At 42.1% G+C, this 16,369-nt stretch overlaps 1 protein-coding gene across 1 annotated transcript; it reads left to right on the forward strand.

Moving 5' to 3' along the window:
* Positions 1 to 2,473: 2,473 nt before the first annotated feature.
* Positions 2,474 to 9,865, forward strand: LOC117493165. The gene is made up of 4 exons (XM_034143597.1): positions 2,474 to 2,762; positions 2,841 to 2,912; positions 8,940 to 9,064; positions 9,455 to 9,865. Exons 1-4 carry the CDS (start codon positions 2,642 to 2,644, stop codon positions 9,797 to 9,799), a joined length of 663 nt encoding a protein of 220 aa, XP_033999488.1. The 5' UTR covers positions 2,474 to 2,641; the 3' UTR covers positions 9,800 to 9,865.
* The last annotated feature ends 6,504 nt before the right edge of the window (positions 9,866 to 16,369 follow it).

Here is a 16,369-nt window from a genome sequence, read left to right on the forward strand (position 1 = left end):
CTAATGTTATTACAAAATCTCCTTCTAAAAATTACTTCAACCATTGTTACATATTTACCCAACATAACTCTTTCAAGAAACCATTTTCTCCTATAAATTGAAATACTTACATGTTTCAAGCATCACATTCCCCACACTACGAAAGAACATCTCCATACTTTCTCCAATATTGTAATCCCACTGTTTCTCAGAACAGTAAAAACCTGCAGAGGACACTAATCAGATCACAGTAATGTAAATTGACTCAAGTGTAAGCCCATGTCTACTTTCTGTTATACTTATTACTTTTGGTGAACATTAAGTTTATATTATCTAAATTCCTTGTCTATGACTTGGAAATAGTTTGAGTGTAAAAATGTGTTTTTTCTCTGGTGGTGCCTTTCCTAAAAATGTTCAATTACTTATTGTGTTGTACCAGTTTTTCCAAAATCAGTTCTAACTGCCGTGCCGTTTCTGGAAATGTGGTGGTACGGCTACACAATTTGCAAGAAAGTGCCAACATGTTCCTTTGTTAACTCTGATCCGGAGTGCATCTGCAGTGCGTTCTACAACTTCCCATGGTCCACTCCATACAGGTTGCAATGAGTTAATCTTGTGGATTTTTACTTTCACCCAATCACCTGATCCAACAGAAATATTCATCATGGACCTGGCATATGCTTCCGCCTCAATTTTCCTAATATCTAACACTGGTTCTCCCCTGTATTGTGAGGGGCTACATTGTGGTGGATATTGCTGAGTGGGGCAATCTCTGGCCAAATGTCTACAATCACCACATATGAAGCAGCCATCATCCCTTCTCCCTCTTGATCGTTGCTTTCCTCTCCATTGTCCCTGTTGTTGTATGGGAGGGTATACCTGTGCTTGCGGCTGTACTTGGGTAAGAGGATATGCAGGTGTTTGCTGTTGAAAATACTGTGGTGCTTGTGGCTGTACTTGGGTAGGAAGATACACAGGTGTTTGCTGTTGAAGATACTGTGGTGCTTGTGGCTGTACTTGGGTAGGAAGATACACAGGTGTTTGCTGTTGAAGATACTGTGGTGCTTGTGGCTGTACTTGGGTAGGAAGATACACAGGTGCTTGCTGTTGCTGGAGTTGTGTGGGACATTCATTGGACCAATGTGACGTCTGACCACATGTGTAGCAGCCACCATTTTGGAGACTTCTTCCTCCGCTTTGTTGGTTCTGCATTTGATTCTCTGGTTCTTCCTGAGTTTGAACTGTTGGAGGTGTTCGCCCTGCCTTCTCTGCTAGTATGGCCATCTGCTTTGTCGATTTCTTGTTTTTATTAGCTTCGGCCTCTTTCTCAGCTTTTGCATTTTTCTCAGCTTCTGCATCTTTCTCAGCTACTTGTATCTTCAAAAGTCTTAGTTTTAGTGCTTTCATCACTTCGTCATTTTCCCTCTGTGTTGCCTGGTATGTCATGTCGTGGTGAATGAGCTGTAGTTTCCATTCTTCTGGGAGTTTAGCTTCTAATCCCACCACGGCTTCCAGGCATACCTGAACTGATCGGGGAAGGGCTTTAATGACCGCGTTCTTCCACAACATTACGACAGCCGGAGAAACGTCATGTCGTTCTCCAGTGCAGTCCTCCCACACTCCTTCACATCTCTTCAGGAAGGTATGCATGTCCTCCCCCGGTTCTTTTCTCAGGCTGTTGAGGGCGTGTAAACTGCGTGTTGTCGGGTAGATGCTACGAATAGCAGCCCAATAGCTCGACCTGATATTGTTGAATGAAGTGTCATCTGGAGAGTTGGTGCATTTGGCCAAGAAATCTACTGCTCTTGCCTCTAGTCTGCCTTCTATCCGTCTAAGCAGTGCCCTCATGTCTCCCAAGCACAGGTGGTCTTGGACAGTGTACTTCTCCAGATCTTTCACCCACTTCTGACCTCCTTGGGTGAGTGGAGGTAGCTTTGCCACTAATGATTCCATGTCCCTGTGAGCCCATGGTTGGTAGTCAAATCCTCCTCTCTCAGCCGCTATCAATGGCATGAAGGTATGTGCACTGGTCTTGGTTCTTCCAGCTTTGGGGCATGTCCCAGGGTATTCGTCCCTACTATTGTTCTCTGAGGGAGATGCAAATCTGCGTCGTTGCTGTGACTGTTCTTGGTAGGGGGAGTGTCTACTGGTTACAAACTGTGTACTGCCGTCGTCGTCATCTTCATCTTCATCTCCTTTGGAATAGTCTTTGTCAGGAGAGTAATTTGTTCGGCGTTTTGTTTGAGATTCTCCCCATTTTTTAGTTATTTGTCGTTTTCTTTCTTCCTTAATTTCTTGGAATCTTTCGTCTGCAGAATGTGTTGGTTCAGGAGAGCAACCAGTTCGGTAATTTTTCTCTTCTTGCTCTTTTTCCCATATTTTCCTTTCTTCTTGTTCTTGTCTTTGTCTTTCTTCCATTCTTTTGATGAGTTCTGCTTCCATTCTGATGAGTTCTGCTTCCATTCTTCTGTTGAACTCTTCCTCTCTGATGTGTTCTGCTTCCATTCTTCTGTTGAACTCTTCCTCTCTGATGTGTTCTGCTTCCATTCTTCTTTTGAACTCTTCCTCTCTGATGAGTTCTGCTTCCATCAGCTGGTTGACACTGGATAGGATTCTTACCTCAAACGCCAATTCTGCTTGGTGAGAAGGGTTGTTCTCTGATATGTCGGGAGGAGGCACTTCGGTCAGGCTTGGATACTGCTTTGGAGTTTGGATAACTGGAGCCTCTTCTGTTATTTCTGCTGTGTCTTCATTTACTGGCAGATCTGCTGCTTCTACCAAATGTAAGCTTGTTGTCAATCCCTGGCTGGCATATTTTAGATGGAGTATCAGACTTGTAACTCTAGCTTTTCTTTCTTCAGCTTTGTTCATAGCGCTTTTTCCAGGTCCATACCACGAGGGTCGTCCAGCTTTGATCCATGCCTCTTGCTGTTGTAGGTATTCTCCATTCTCATATTCAACTACTGCTTTTCTATGGGCTTTCGTTGGTCCAGGTTTATCATCTGCTGGAATCAATCCTCTCGTTTGCCACTGCTCGAACAGTTTCTCTATTCTGTTCCATGTCTTCTGTCTATCTTTTGGCGCTGTCATAGCATCTGACCTGATGTTTACCCTCTCCTTAATATCTGCAGTTGAGCCTGGCATTGAGAATGCTCTTAACTTAGTGTCATTTAGTGACATATTTCTTAAGTAGTTGGATATAGTTATTAAATGTATCAAAGATGAATCACTAATCTACTGAATAGTACCTTCTGTCCTGATAAAAAATATCCTATGTCATCCGAACTTAACTTCAATATCTGGGATTTTTTTTTATTTTTTTTTATTTATTTTTTTTTATGTTTTTTTTTTTTTTTTTAATAAAAAATTAATAAAGTAAATTAGAAATTATGCAAATTTTAAAATCAGAAATTTAAAAAATAAAAAATGTACAGTGTATGGTTTTGACCTTTAAAATATGAAAATTCAAATAAACTGTGTACAGTGTATTCTGAAGTTTATGAAATTATGCAAATGTCATAACTACAATACTTCAATTCAGAGAAACCACATGTAATCTTTATCTGTGTGTGGTGAAGAATGTATTGACTGTAACACTTATGTCCGCTAGGGCAGGGGTTCCCAACCCCCGGTCCGCGGACCGGTACCGGGCCGCAGAGGTGTTACTGCCGGGCCGCGAAATAGCTGTGAGTTTATCGTAATATTTGCAGAATTATAAATATATAAAAATATTTTATCATAATATTTTTTCAAAAAGTGTTTAATTTTCGCACCTATGCCACCAGTCATATTATTTCATCCAGTAGCTCGTGCACACGAGCATGTTACCGGTGCGCCAAGTAGGAAGAGGAGCGCACAGGAGACAACCGTTTGATTGCAGACTGTTATGTTTATGTGGGGAAATGGTGGTGCATACATTATTTGAGATATATTTCAAACTCGGACTTCATTTTAAGGACATGTCGGCCAGGGGTGTAGAGCTATTTGTTTAAGCACCGGATTGGCAAAACAGAAGAGTAAACCAGTCTGCCTTGATCTATGAATTAATGTCCGGGACTCTCACGATCTGCTGCCCGCAGCTGCTTTATAGAAGGAAACCCTCCTTCACTTCTTAAAACGGCTGCAGCATCCGGAGGCAGCGGGACGTATACTCCGCTTCTGAGAAGTGCAGCACCAGTATGACTGTGTTTAACTTCATCAGAACAGCTTAAGAGTGACTGCAGGCTGCTACGTGTTAACCACACACACCTATACACACACATCTACACACATCGAACTGCCCGATTACTCCCCCTTTTATTAGTTTTATGAAGGAGATGTCCAGTCAGTCACCAAGGCGCATGATGTGTGTGTGTATGTGCTCTGCTTAGCTCAGCTCTGTGTGTTCGGTGTGTTTGTGTCTGTCCGACACCGGCATTTGTTTTCAAATGTTTATGAACAGTAATTTACACACATATGGCTAACTCCATATATGCGGCTGTTCCCAAAATAAATTAGTTTAATCTTAATCTCGATGTAGTGCTAATGCTGTCGGAGTGCACCGGAACGAACGACACTATCATAATATCTTCTGAAAACAAATGCCAGTGTTCATAATGCGGCTTCTCCTCGTTTTCCCAGCATTCACTGGATTATCCGTAAATCATACAAACAAAACCAAAACGTTAATTTATCTGTTTTCCCGTTTTGGTTTAAAAACTGAATAACGTCGGTTTTTTGGTTTTCCGAAAAACCAAAAAATGATACCGGTTCTTTTTTAAACTTTGTTAATATGTTTTGGATGCATATTGTTCTAGTATTTGTTCAGGCTGTTACATACAATTAGCCTCTGTTGCTACCTGCTGGTGGTGAGTAAATATTAAAATCAGTTAAAATTGACAACCGGTCCGCGATTTTTTTTTAATGTATCTGCCGGTCCTTGGCACAATAAAGGTTGGGAACCCCTGCGCTAGGGGAGCCGTTTTATTTTTAACTCCTTTCAAATGTATCAACTAATACTTCCAGTTCATAAACCTACTTCCGGTTTATTTACCCAAATAAAGTTCTAATATATATAATAATAATAATAAATTACTTTCTTTGAAAAGCATGAAAAACAAAAACAACTTAATCTACTCTCAATGTTCATCTACACCAGCGGTTTTCAAAGTGTGAGGCGCGCCTCCCTGGGGGGGCGCCAGAGAGCTTCAGGGGAGGCGCAGCATGAGAAAAAAATAACGAGAACAAGATGAGTAAAGTGTCACTTGCACACTTTTGGCTGTCTGTGGAGACCGAGTTCCCCCACCTCGCCAAAAAGGTTGTAAAAGTGCTCATTCCCTTCACCTCCACCTACCTGTGTGAGTGCGGGTTTTCCGCATTGACTTTGATCAAAAGCAAGTACCGGTCAAGGCTGCAGCCAGAGGATGATCTGCGTTTATTCCTGTCTACATTGCATCCCCGCCAGAGTCCTGCACGGGTCTGATTTTCAAGACCCGCTCACGCCCCGCACCTGCAACGAGCAATACCGAACCCGCCCCACCACCCGCACATATTGCCAATTAGTTCCGCAAACCGACCCGACCCGTCGGCACAAGATCAGCAAACCGACCCGAACCCGCATATCCTAGGAGCACTGAAAACATGCAATTATTAACACACGCAGTTGCGTATTTGGCTCAAAAAGCGTGGGATGTTGGTTATTTTCTCCATCCAGGATGACACCAAAAGCCTCCTAGATGTTGGATTTCGCTCTTGAAGAGTTATTTACAATGCTGTATTCTCCGCTAGAGCTTCACCTCAGCCATTTCGAATGTGGCGCGCTCAGCAGCAGATTGATGCGGTGCAGAGGTTATGATTATGCGCGGTCCCGCGGGGAGAGGTCTGAGGAATCTTACCACCCGCGAATCACTTTTTTTGCGGGTCATCCGTCGGGTACCGACCCAATGCAGGACTCTGATCCCCACAGGACTCTGATCCCCGCATCATCCACCTGTGCGCATCAAAGACGCAGACTCATTGTTCCCAGCACTAAAGTATGGGTGAGTGTAATGAGGAGGCAAAGTTGATGTTCAGTGTGTTGCCGGGAGCATAAGGATTCATCCACGATGTTGAAAATGTAAAAAATGTTTAAAACAAATATTTAAAACAAAAAGATAAAAAGGTTTTAAAAAGTTATTTTTTAATGTTTTTAGGAGGTGATGCTACTCAGCCAATCAAATCGGTGCTGTCAGTGAGTCAGCACGATAGATTCAAACACACAGAGACGAGACAAGAAGAGAGAAACAGTTGGAGTAACTTCAAATGGCGTGCTCAAAAAAGAGAAAGGTAGACAGCGAAAACAGAGCATTTAATGACATTTGCTCTTACTGGACCTCTTTGAAATGCAATTGAATAACCCTGCATTATAGCAACAACAACAATAATAATAATAATAATAATAGCAATAATAATTGGGAGGGGGGGCGCGGCTGTTCTCATGTTCTCTGAGGGGAGGCTCACCTTCCCAGACTTTGAAAACCCCTGATCTACACCATCCCTGTGTATCCACCATCCCAGTACTTACCAGTTGTATCACCTAGTAATGCCAACTGGCTAGCTAACTAGCTTAGCATTAACCTCATGTGACTGGGGGAAGGGGAGGGGAACAATGGGAACATTTGATGCAATTGAAAACCACACTGCTTGAAACACTCCAATACAAACTTCATTTATCTTAGCTCTAAATTCTATAGATGCTGACCTTAAAAGCTGATCTTATACCAATCTTGTACACAATCTTTCCGGCTTAGAACATCACACAAAAATATACTTTTCGGCTTAAGAACTCCACACAATATACTTTATTAAACGAGACTACGCCGGTGTAGGTACCATATGTGTTCGGCCTACCAGATGTGTTCGGGGTCCGTTACGCTTACCAATGACGTCACGCATTGGCTGTACGGTAACCCAAGAGGACATTTTACACGGTCAAATTCCGAATGTATTGAAACTCCAGACTCAACGTAAGAGCTTGAGCCTCTTCGGGGGGTGCTAACATTTAAACATACACTTCATTCTTTACTTTGTCCGTTATTATATGTAGAAGATATTACTTTTTTCTCCGTCATGTTGTTTCCATAGCAACAACTTCAAAATAAAAGCATCTAAATAGATTTGTGTTCTACACACCAAAATACGTTATTTGAACACCCCTCTCGATCGATTTACAAGAAAAATTAGTATGGCCCGCCCTAATACACCAACGCAGTTTTTAAAGATATACATTTTTCAACACAGAATCATTTGGCAAATTACACCATATCCAATCATTTTACGAGTCAGAAAATGCTATCTGTTCATTGCAGTTATTGTTTATTGAATTAGATTACCATGAGCTCAACATAATTATGTAGAGTACAAGTCCACAGCCAAGAAAATGTTATTTGCATATCATTTTATTTATGAATATGGAATTATGGAATTCTAACACTGGAATTTGTTATTATTTACTATAACTTTATTATATTATTCGGGTACAGCCCTACTGTACCAAAATATCCGAATATTCGTTCGTTGGAGTACTATTCGGGTTTCAATTTCGTTATTCAGATATTCGTTTTTGTTTTTTTTACTTAACCATAAACGTTATCGTTTACTTTCTCCGTCTTTATATGTAGATATTACTTTTCTCCGTTAATCTCTGTCACGTTGTTTCCAAAGCAACAACAACTTCCTGTCAACTGCGCTAACTCTCCTTCAAAATAAAAGCATGTCCATAAATAGGACATGCCAAATTACACTTAACACATAGCCTATACAACTGCAACGAATGTAACAAACACAATGCGATATCCTTTTCAATTTCAAAGAACACAAATTGGGTTACATTAACAAATAACTATAAAACAACAATACTGTAGAATAACAAAATGAATGCCGTGAATACACTGAAATACACGTGTAACTTGAAGCGGTTCGCTGCTGATTACTACGATTCCGTACAGCCAATCACAATGGGTGACGTCATTGGTAAGCGACGGACCCCGAACACATATGGTAGGGCGAACACATATGGTACTGACACCGGTTTAACACATCAAACATATAAACTAACATGAACGGACCCAGTCCAGTGCTAAACAGAGCATGGCTCGTACCTCCCCAGAGATCTTAACACTATTTGGAGCCAGTCCAATGTAAACCAGATAACCTCTAGTGCCTTCCCAAAGGTCTTTAATATTCACATTAATCGGGCGGCGCCGAAGAAACCTGTAGTCCTGTAGTCTTCTCCTATTGGCCGGGGGCGTGTCCAATGCAAATCCTGTCGGTTTCTGCTGCTAAATTACATCACTCTGATGTCTGTGGTCATCTAAACATTCCCTAATAAACCTCATTCCAGCGTCAATAAATGAGTGTTAAACTCAGGGTGTTTAGTGTACAACATCACGTTATTTCACCTTCAATTCACGGTTTGAAAACGTAGCATTTCGCCACAAGCTAATGCTAACCGGAAATGACGAAATTCACCAGCGGAAAAACCGGAAGTCACATGTGAATCTTCGGTTTTCAGAATAAAACAGATTTAAATGAAATAGTGTATTTCATTCAAATTACGCCACATCAACATTGATTTTAATTTCTAACAATTGAAAAACACAAGTGTGGATCCGGAAATACAAGTGTGAATCCTTCTGTGTGCATGTGTGCATTATGAGACTGTTCTGAGCCCATAAAGAAGTGCTGCAATGTAAAAATTATGGAACAATATGTTGAGTAAAATAAACTAATTGTTGATGAAAACTAATAGTTTATATATATATATAAAAATGTAATTTTTACTTGTTTAATGCTGTACATTTTTATCATCAAACTATAAGTACTTTGCAACCTGTTTTTGAAAAGAGCTATATTTAAATGTTAACTTTCTATTGTTCACATGGTCAAATAAATTCAGTGATAAGCTGAGTGTCTTGGCAATAACCCTAAATTATCAATTTCAGCTGCTAATATTGGAGAGGACTTGCTACATTCACTCTCCAGGGATGACATCAAAGACCTGTTTCCTGGTCCTGCAAATTTCTTGAGGCGCCGGGCTATCTGGCTTGTTGTGAATGACGAAGGAAAGGTCAGTTCTATGTCTATGAAAGTGTATTTAAACTGAGTACAACGCTGTGTATATCAGTAACATGTTAAGGAAACAAATCCTGCACACTTAAATAATATTTAATTTATTTTTAGCGAAAGCCCCAGGGGATTAAAGCTATTTAATTTGAAAAAAAAACTACCCATTTAGCAACAATGAAGGGGCAATATTTACAAACCAGGTGCAACAGCTGAGCCATATACAACAGCAGTTGTGCTTTGAGAACAATTTAAATATGATTGTTAAAAAAAAAACAGTGTTGTCAAATGTTGCATCCTCTTAAAGTGCATGTTCATATAACTGACAAGTAAAGGCACACACTATAATAAAAATAGTTATCCTATTAAATGTGAAATTGTTCATGTATTTTAGGTGGAGACTACTGCCGAAATTCTACAACCATCACCCCCTAGAAACAGTGACCTTTCAAATGAGGAGCCCAATACTTCGATGTTTGTGACTATGTCCAACCCAAAATGCATAGTCTTCACAGACAGTGAGCTCGAACTGGCACGGCACTCATACTTCGAGCAGAAACGGCTCGGTAATGAGCATGTACCCTTATCCAAGGAGCTCTTCTGCAGACTCATAAGAAACACAATGACAAACATGATTTCAATCGCAAGAGCCTCCGAGGACTGTAGATACCCCAGCAAACATGAGGTCAATACCATGGCAAAGAGATTGGTGGAGTATTATCCAATGATAAAAAACTAGGGATGCTCTGATCGCCAATTTTGGGGCCGATCGCCGGAATCAGTATCGGCCGATACCGATCGCCGATCCGATCGAGTGGGCGGGGCCTAAACTCAGTTAATGGGGCTCATTCACTGGAGCTTCCACAAACAACAATCAACTTAATTATTACATTCAAATTATGTATATTATTCAAGTTTACATTCACTTTGGATAATACCACGGGAGAAATTAGCGGAAGCGCTCTCTCCCTCTCTCTCCCTCTCCTGACAGCCCGTCAGTATCGTCTCATGCAGCTCGCTGATCCAGTAATGTGTGAGGCCGACAGTGAAGAATAAACATATTTATAACTAGTTTAGCTTGTTCCAGAGGTAGATATAATAGCTAAGTGTGTTAGGTCTAACTCTTGTGTGTTTTGCTCCGCTCACACCGCCCATCACAGCGGGTGGAGCTGCAGGATTTCTGCTTCACACACGTTGCATACCGCTATTTTACTGTCTTTTTCGGACACCTTAAAATAATGCCAGACCGGTGAAGCCATTTTGGCGAGCTTGTTTTGCCGCGTACAGAGAAAAGTGTCATGTATTTTACGTCATGCGATCGGCCCTCGCGATCGGCATGTTTAGAGAGCACCGATCGATCGGTAGAGAGTGAGTATCGGCAGATCTCGATCGGTGACCGATCGATCGGAGCATCCCAATAAAAAACAGATCATCAAAAAATGACTGGGTAAGTGGGTTTTTAATCACAATGGCTTGATTTTAAAGTTTATGGCAAAAGTGTGGGTCTGTTTTGTCATTTTAAAGTGTACAATTTGTTTCCACCAGGAGCATGTTGCTAAAAAGCTCCAGAAGAGACTCAAATGTCAGAAGCCCAAGGAAGTCCAAAGTTCCTCCTTCAAAGAAACCACGTAGAGATCAAGAAATGGATGCCGATATTACAACAAGTGACTACGATGGAGATTCCAGCGCATCAACAATTATTCTGGAGCGGTCCCCTGCACCAAACCCCCCTGCAGCAAGCCCCCATGCTAGAGCGAGCACCTCTTTTTCAGCCAGCCCCCCTGCTAGAGCAAGCATCCCTGCCCCCCCAGTGCCAGACCGGGATAGCAGTGACAAAGCATGTATGTATTTCATTAAATACAATCAGTATGCATTTAGTACAAACCTGCATTTTTCTGGTCTGTTTAAATCAGAATTTTGTCTGTTATTCCCCTTGGTGAAGTAAGTTTGGGCAGGTGTTTAGCAGAAGTACAGGCATCAATTAACACATTCTGTGAATTCAGATGTTCCTCCACTGTAATTTGGAAAGCTAATAATTCCCCACCCTCCACTCTTTATGCCTTCAGCTGGTTCCGTTGACCTTTTCGACAGCCAGAAAACCCAGGCAAGACACTACAGGACTCTCCAGGAAATGTACAAGTCCAAGAGGCCAAATAAAGCTGCGGTGGCTCATTTGATGAACCTGGAGTTTGAGTCTAGAAGATGATTCATTACCACTGAGGTTCTAAAGGAGCAAGACAAACCGACAAAGATTCTGGAGGCTTACCCATGTTTCAGGGAATTGGATCATGTAAGTAAAGATTTTCAGCATTTACAAGTGCACATTTGAAGATGATTTATATGAAATGATTTTCATTTCCATTTGTATTTGAATGCTTCTTCCAGGTCATGGATGAGCTGCAAATAATCATTCAACCCAAAAACTTCCGTTACATCTTGGAGTTGAAGGACAGATGGGAAACTTTCTACTCAAAGGTACAGTTTTATGGTGTGATGAAGAAAGCCATGAAGCCTCCAAAAACCTTGAATGGAGGTAAGGTCTCAATACTTAGATAGATTTTTCCAAGTTTCATTTTGACGTATCATGATTAACTGATATTCATACTGCCTTATTGTGCCTTTTCTGTCAAACCAGTGGAGCATGCCACAGCCCTGCCACTTCTCTTCCCATCGAACACTGTGCCACCAAGGAAGCTGGGCACCAGCAGGGAGGCTCTCTTCCATATCCTGACGGTGAGACTTACTGTACTGAAGTATTTTTTGTTGCTGTATAGTATGTTGCAGTTATTCATGCTTGTATCCTTGTTCAGGTAAAGGGGTTTGTTTCTTGTGACGCTTCTAATCTTCTACCTTGACTTTTTTTTTGCCCAGACTTCAGAAGACCCAGCAACGTTCCTGCGCCAGCGGTCCCTGTCGTGTCCAGTTGTGCTGGTCTCTGAGGAGAACTGCATGATCGCCGTAGGAAGCACGCCTCTGACCACCTTCCAAAAAGAGCAGTTTGATGAAGGACTTCTCTACCTAATGGCTTATTATTATGCCATGCACCTTACCTACCCAAAGTGCATATCCACACTGCTGTCTGTTCTCCAAACAGAAATCCTCAAAGATGTCATCCATGAACGCGACACAACCCAAAGCTACAAAAAAGCAATAGGCGAGTGGAAGGCCTTTATTGAGTGAGTGAAATGTGCCTAATTCTGCTCTGCAGGCGTTGTTAGTTGTTTTCCTATGTAACTGTAGGATGCTGCTAAATTCATTGTGAGCAATTTCAATTGGATGGTTTTTCCATTCATCGAGGTTTAGGTTTGTTTGTGGGCCCCACACTTCACTTCCATAGAGTAGAATGGGTTCTATTATTGATTGGAGTAACTTAAATTAGAATTTGTCTTTTAATCGCATAAAATGCCCTGCCTGCTTTCTCTCTCTCTCTGTTTCTCTCTCCACCTCTCTCTCTCTTTTTTATCTTCTCCTCTCTCTCTCGCTCTCAGCTCGCTTCCCTCTTCTCTCTCTCTCTCTCCGACTCGCCGTCAATCTCTCTCTCTCGTACTCTGCATCTCTCGGTACTCTCAATACTCTCTCTCTCTCTCTCTCTCTCTCTCTCTCTCTCTCTCTCTCTCTCTCTCTCTCCACCTCTCTGTTTTTCTCTTTCTTTGATAGAATCCTTTTTATCTGTTCGATGTTAAGTGGTCCTGGACTCAATGTTGTTAAATATGTAATTGTTTAAAGGGCCCATGTCATGCTTTTCCGGTTATTACCCGTCCCTTTGTGTGTTATGAAGGTTTTTATGCATGTAAACGGTGTGCAGAGTCAAAACCCTCAAAGTACACCCTGTAGCGAGTAAAACTCTAACACAGAAAATACCTCCCCAAAACGCCTCGTTGGAGATACGTCACTGCCCATTTGAGTCTTCCATTTAGTTCCGGGTACCGCATGATGTCATGTGGTACCCGGAACGAAATGGACCAATCCCGAAGAGCTATGGCCACACCCAGCGGCGCTGGCCGCACCCTCTGCCAGCCTAACATTTACTGTTGGAAGCTCTGGTTCAGTTCACAATCGATCCAGTCATGCCAATGCCAAGGACCTGTTTCCTGAAATGTGAGGAGAAATCTGAGCTGTTTGTCCTACCGACGGAAGAACCACGACGAAGTCAGTGGTTGAAATGTCTTTTTAACACTGTTCCTTCAGAGGTTCGAAGAATGTTACTGTGTGCGCGGCATTTCACAGACGAAAGCTTCCAAAACATTGCCCAGTTTGAGGCCGGATATGCACAGCATTTGAAACTGAAGGACGATGCTATTCCTAGTTTGTTTGGACCGTTTGGAGCAGGGGAAGATTCGGGTACACAACCTGTAAGTTTGCATTGTTATTTGTGTATTTATCAAACAAGGTATCTACCACGACTGTTTAAATGTGTAAACATGTTTCGGACTGCTAAGCCAGTGCTAACTGTGCTAACTAAGTTGCTAGCGTTTCCATATCAACTCTAATATCAGCAGATGGCCTTATGGCGCGTTTCCACTACAGCGCGCAGCCCGGTTTAAGAGGGCTGTGACGTCAGCGGCCCGTCTTTGGTTGCGTTTCCACTTGGCCTAGTACCGGCCGGCGGGTCCTAATTCACAGTTTTTCTGGCCTCATAAAATCGTGGGTCCAGGGCCAGAGGCAACGAGGCTGAGTCGGGCTGAGTATGCTAAACTAGAGAGAGCGTCGCTGGCAAAGGGGCTACAACTACAACAAGATGGACATATTTGACCGTGATTTAATTGTAATACACGTTTCAAAATGATGCCGAAGTAACAACATACTGATACCGGTTAGTAAAAACCATGAATTAATGCTTTGTCAAGTCTGCAGACAGACGGCAGGGGAAAAACCTTTTAAAATGCTTGTTTTCTAAATGGAGATTGGCTAAGCTAACGCAGTATATGCTCCGACCGTCCACACTCACAACAACGGCCTATACAGACATAAATAAAGCAGCGACTGTATTCACCATGACACAGGCAGTCTGTGGTTTGTACTTGTTTAACTTTTGTCTAGTTTCTGAACATATATGAGGAGCTGTGAGCTCTGAGTGCTAACAGCTAACGGCTGTGTTGTTTTTCTGGGGTCCTCTGAAGATCACGTCACGGCTCCGCCTACACTGCGTTACTATAGATACTGCCCCAGTTCCTAAACTGTAATGGAAATGCGCCATAAAGTGAGCCAGTCCTAACGAGGCCCAGCCATACCGAGCGAGGCCGTGTAGTGGAAACGCGCCATTACATACATGTATCTCATAGCAGGAGAATGTCTGCATTCACACACGAAATACTCATAGACAGTATACTCCAGGTGATTTATCAGTCGCGAAACGTAATTACATTATAGCTGGCGTTCCGAGCGTGTATGCTACCGAGCTAAACAACAAGGCTACTAAGAGCTAGACATGAGTTTGCTCGGAAAAACATTGTTTTTATGCCAGCTACAATGAATGTAGCAGACTACCCATATAAGATTGCAATTGTAAACATGTGCTTGATAGCCTAATATGAACCACTATCTGTTGTTCATAGTATAGTATAGCATATTGAACAACTGAACAACTAGCAAACGTAGATTAGCATTGTAATCCAGCTGGCAAGCTGACGAACATCAAACAACTACGTTTATTTCACACTTCCAGCAGAGACAACGGGGAAATCCCCTCTCTTTGCCCGCTCACAGACCCCCAAAGGATGGTACATTACAGTTGGCTTTCCTCCAACGCTGATAGCATGTATAGCTAACGAGGCTAGCTATACATGCTAGCGGGAAACATTGTATTCATGCCAGTTACAATGAATGACCGAACGTAGCAGACTACCCGTATAAGATTGCAATTATAAACACGTTATTGCTAGCCTAATATGAACCACTAGCTTTTGTTCATAGTAGTTTTATTACACTCCATTATAGTTGCCCTTCCTCCGAGCTAACGTTCATATCGTGTTTGCTAACAAGGTAAACAAGAAAGCTAGGTTAGCATATTAGCTGGCAAGCTTACTGTGTTGATTAGATAGATGGATTAGATAGATCCACACTCCTACCACAACTACTACTAACGAATCTAAAACAACTAAGTTTCTCTAATATTTTGTGATTTGCATTTGATTTCGTCCAGCCAGATCCTGGCCGACAATACATGACGGGGACGGGTATCCACACTGAGGCCTCGTCCTAAAAAGCCCCGGCTGCGATAGGCAAGATGCCGACAATGGGGAGGAATGGATGATATACTGTGTATATATGTATATTTATGTTCATTTTGTACATTTCTAAAAATAAAGTTTGATGGAAATACTTAGTAGGCCTATCCTTTCTTCCCTGAATTATTTGCTCCTATAACGTATCATTCATATATAGCAAACCATGATTTGATTTCTCATCAAACAGTAGTAGTTTATTACAGGTAAAAATAACTTACTCTTCTATAACAACAGTTGTAGGTACAGTTCGGTTAGTTAGCGTATAAAATATACGGCTGTACCGACGCCATTATAAGACTGATGTTCCGAGAGCGAGCCGAAAAAAGCACTGTTAGACATGGGCGGAGCCTCTCTGGTGGTTGACTAATCAGAACAGAGTGGCCAAGCTGACCAATCGGAGCACACTAGGCTCACAGGGAGGGGGGGGCAAGAGCTCCAACGAGCCGTTTAGTGGAGAGAGTGAATACTGCTGAATACACATACTTTACAGAGATGCTGTATGCGAAACCAATGTGAGTTTGGAAAATTGCACAGTATAAATCTATTTTAGTATACCTCAACAATGTAATTATGATCAGTGGAAATGGCCATGACATGGGACCTTTAACGCTAATGTTATAATAGTCATATTGCTCTGAAGATGGGAGGGGATATTCTATTAATTTTCACGTTCACACAGTCAGTTGATTTTTGCCGGCCGTCTTTCCTGCAACGGCAGTTTTTCTGTATTTCCTCTATCCTGTAATATGACTTGATAGCTTTAAACTCCGCACACGGAGCTCTGATCGGTCAGCAGGCGGTGCTTTCACTGAGTTGATCTCTTAGCCTGCAACCTAACCTGCTCCGGAGCAGGTTAGCCGCTCAGCATAAGTTACCATGGAGATCTAGCCCGCTAAAAAGAGAACCAGCGTCGTAGGACCGGAAACCCCGAGTTTTCCCTGAAGTTAGCCCGCTAAGCGAAAATCCTGCTTCTTAGTACAGGCCTCAGGAGTTAATAGAGGTGAGATCTTGCTGACGTTGGTGGATCTGAGCCAAGCAGTAAACTTACATAGACTCAATAACTTATGTTATTATAGACACAT

The sequence above is a fragment of the Trematomus bernacchii genome, unplaced genomic scaffold (genome assembly GCF_902827165.1).
Source record: "Trematomus bernacchii unplaced genomic scaffold, fTreBer1.1, whole genome shotgun sequence".
NCBI classification, from domain to species: domain Eukaryota; kingdom Metazoa; phylum Chordata; class Actinopteri; order Perciformes; family Nototheniidae; genus Trematomus; species Trematomus bernacchii.

Coding starts and splice junctions, on each gene's coding strand:
- LOC117493165 (XM_034143597.1), top strand. CDS start 2,642: ATGTCGGGAGGAGGCACTTCGGTCAGGCTTGGATACTGCTTTGGAGTT. Junction 2,913..8,939: donor GATCCATGCCTCTTGCTGTT/GTAGGTATTCTC, acceptor TATCAATTTCAG/CTGCTAATATTGGAGAGGAC. Junction 9,065..9,454: donor TTGTGAATGACGAAGGAAAG/GTCAGTTCTATG, acceptor CATGTATTTTAG/GTGGAGACTACTGCCGAAAT.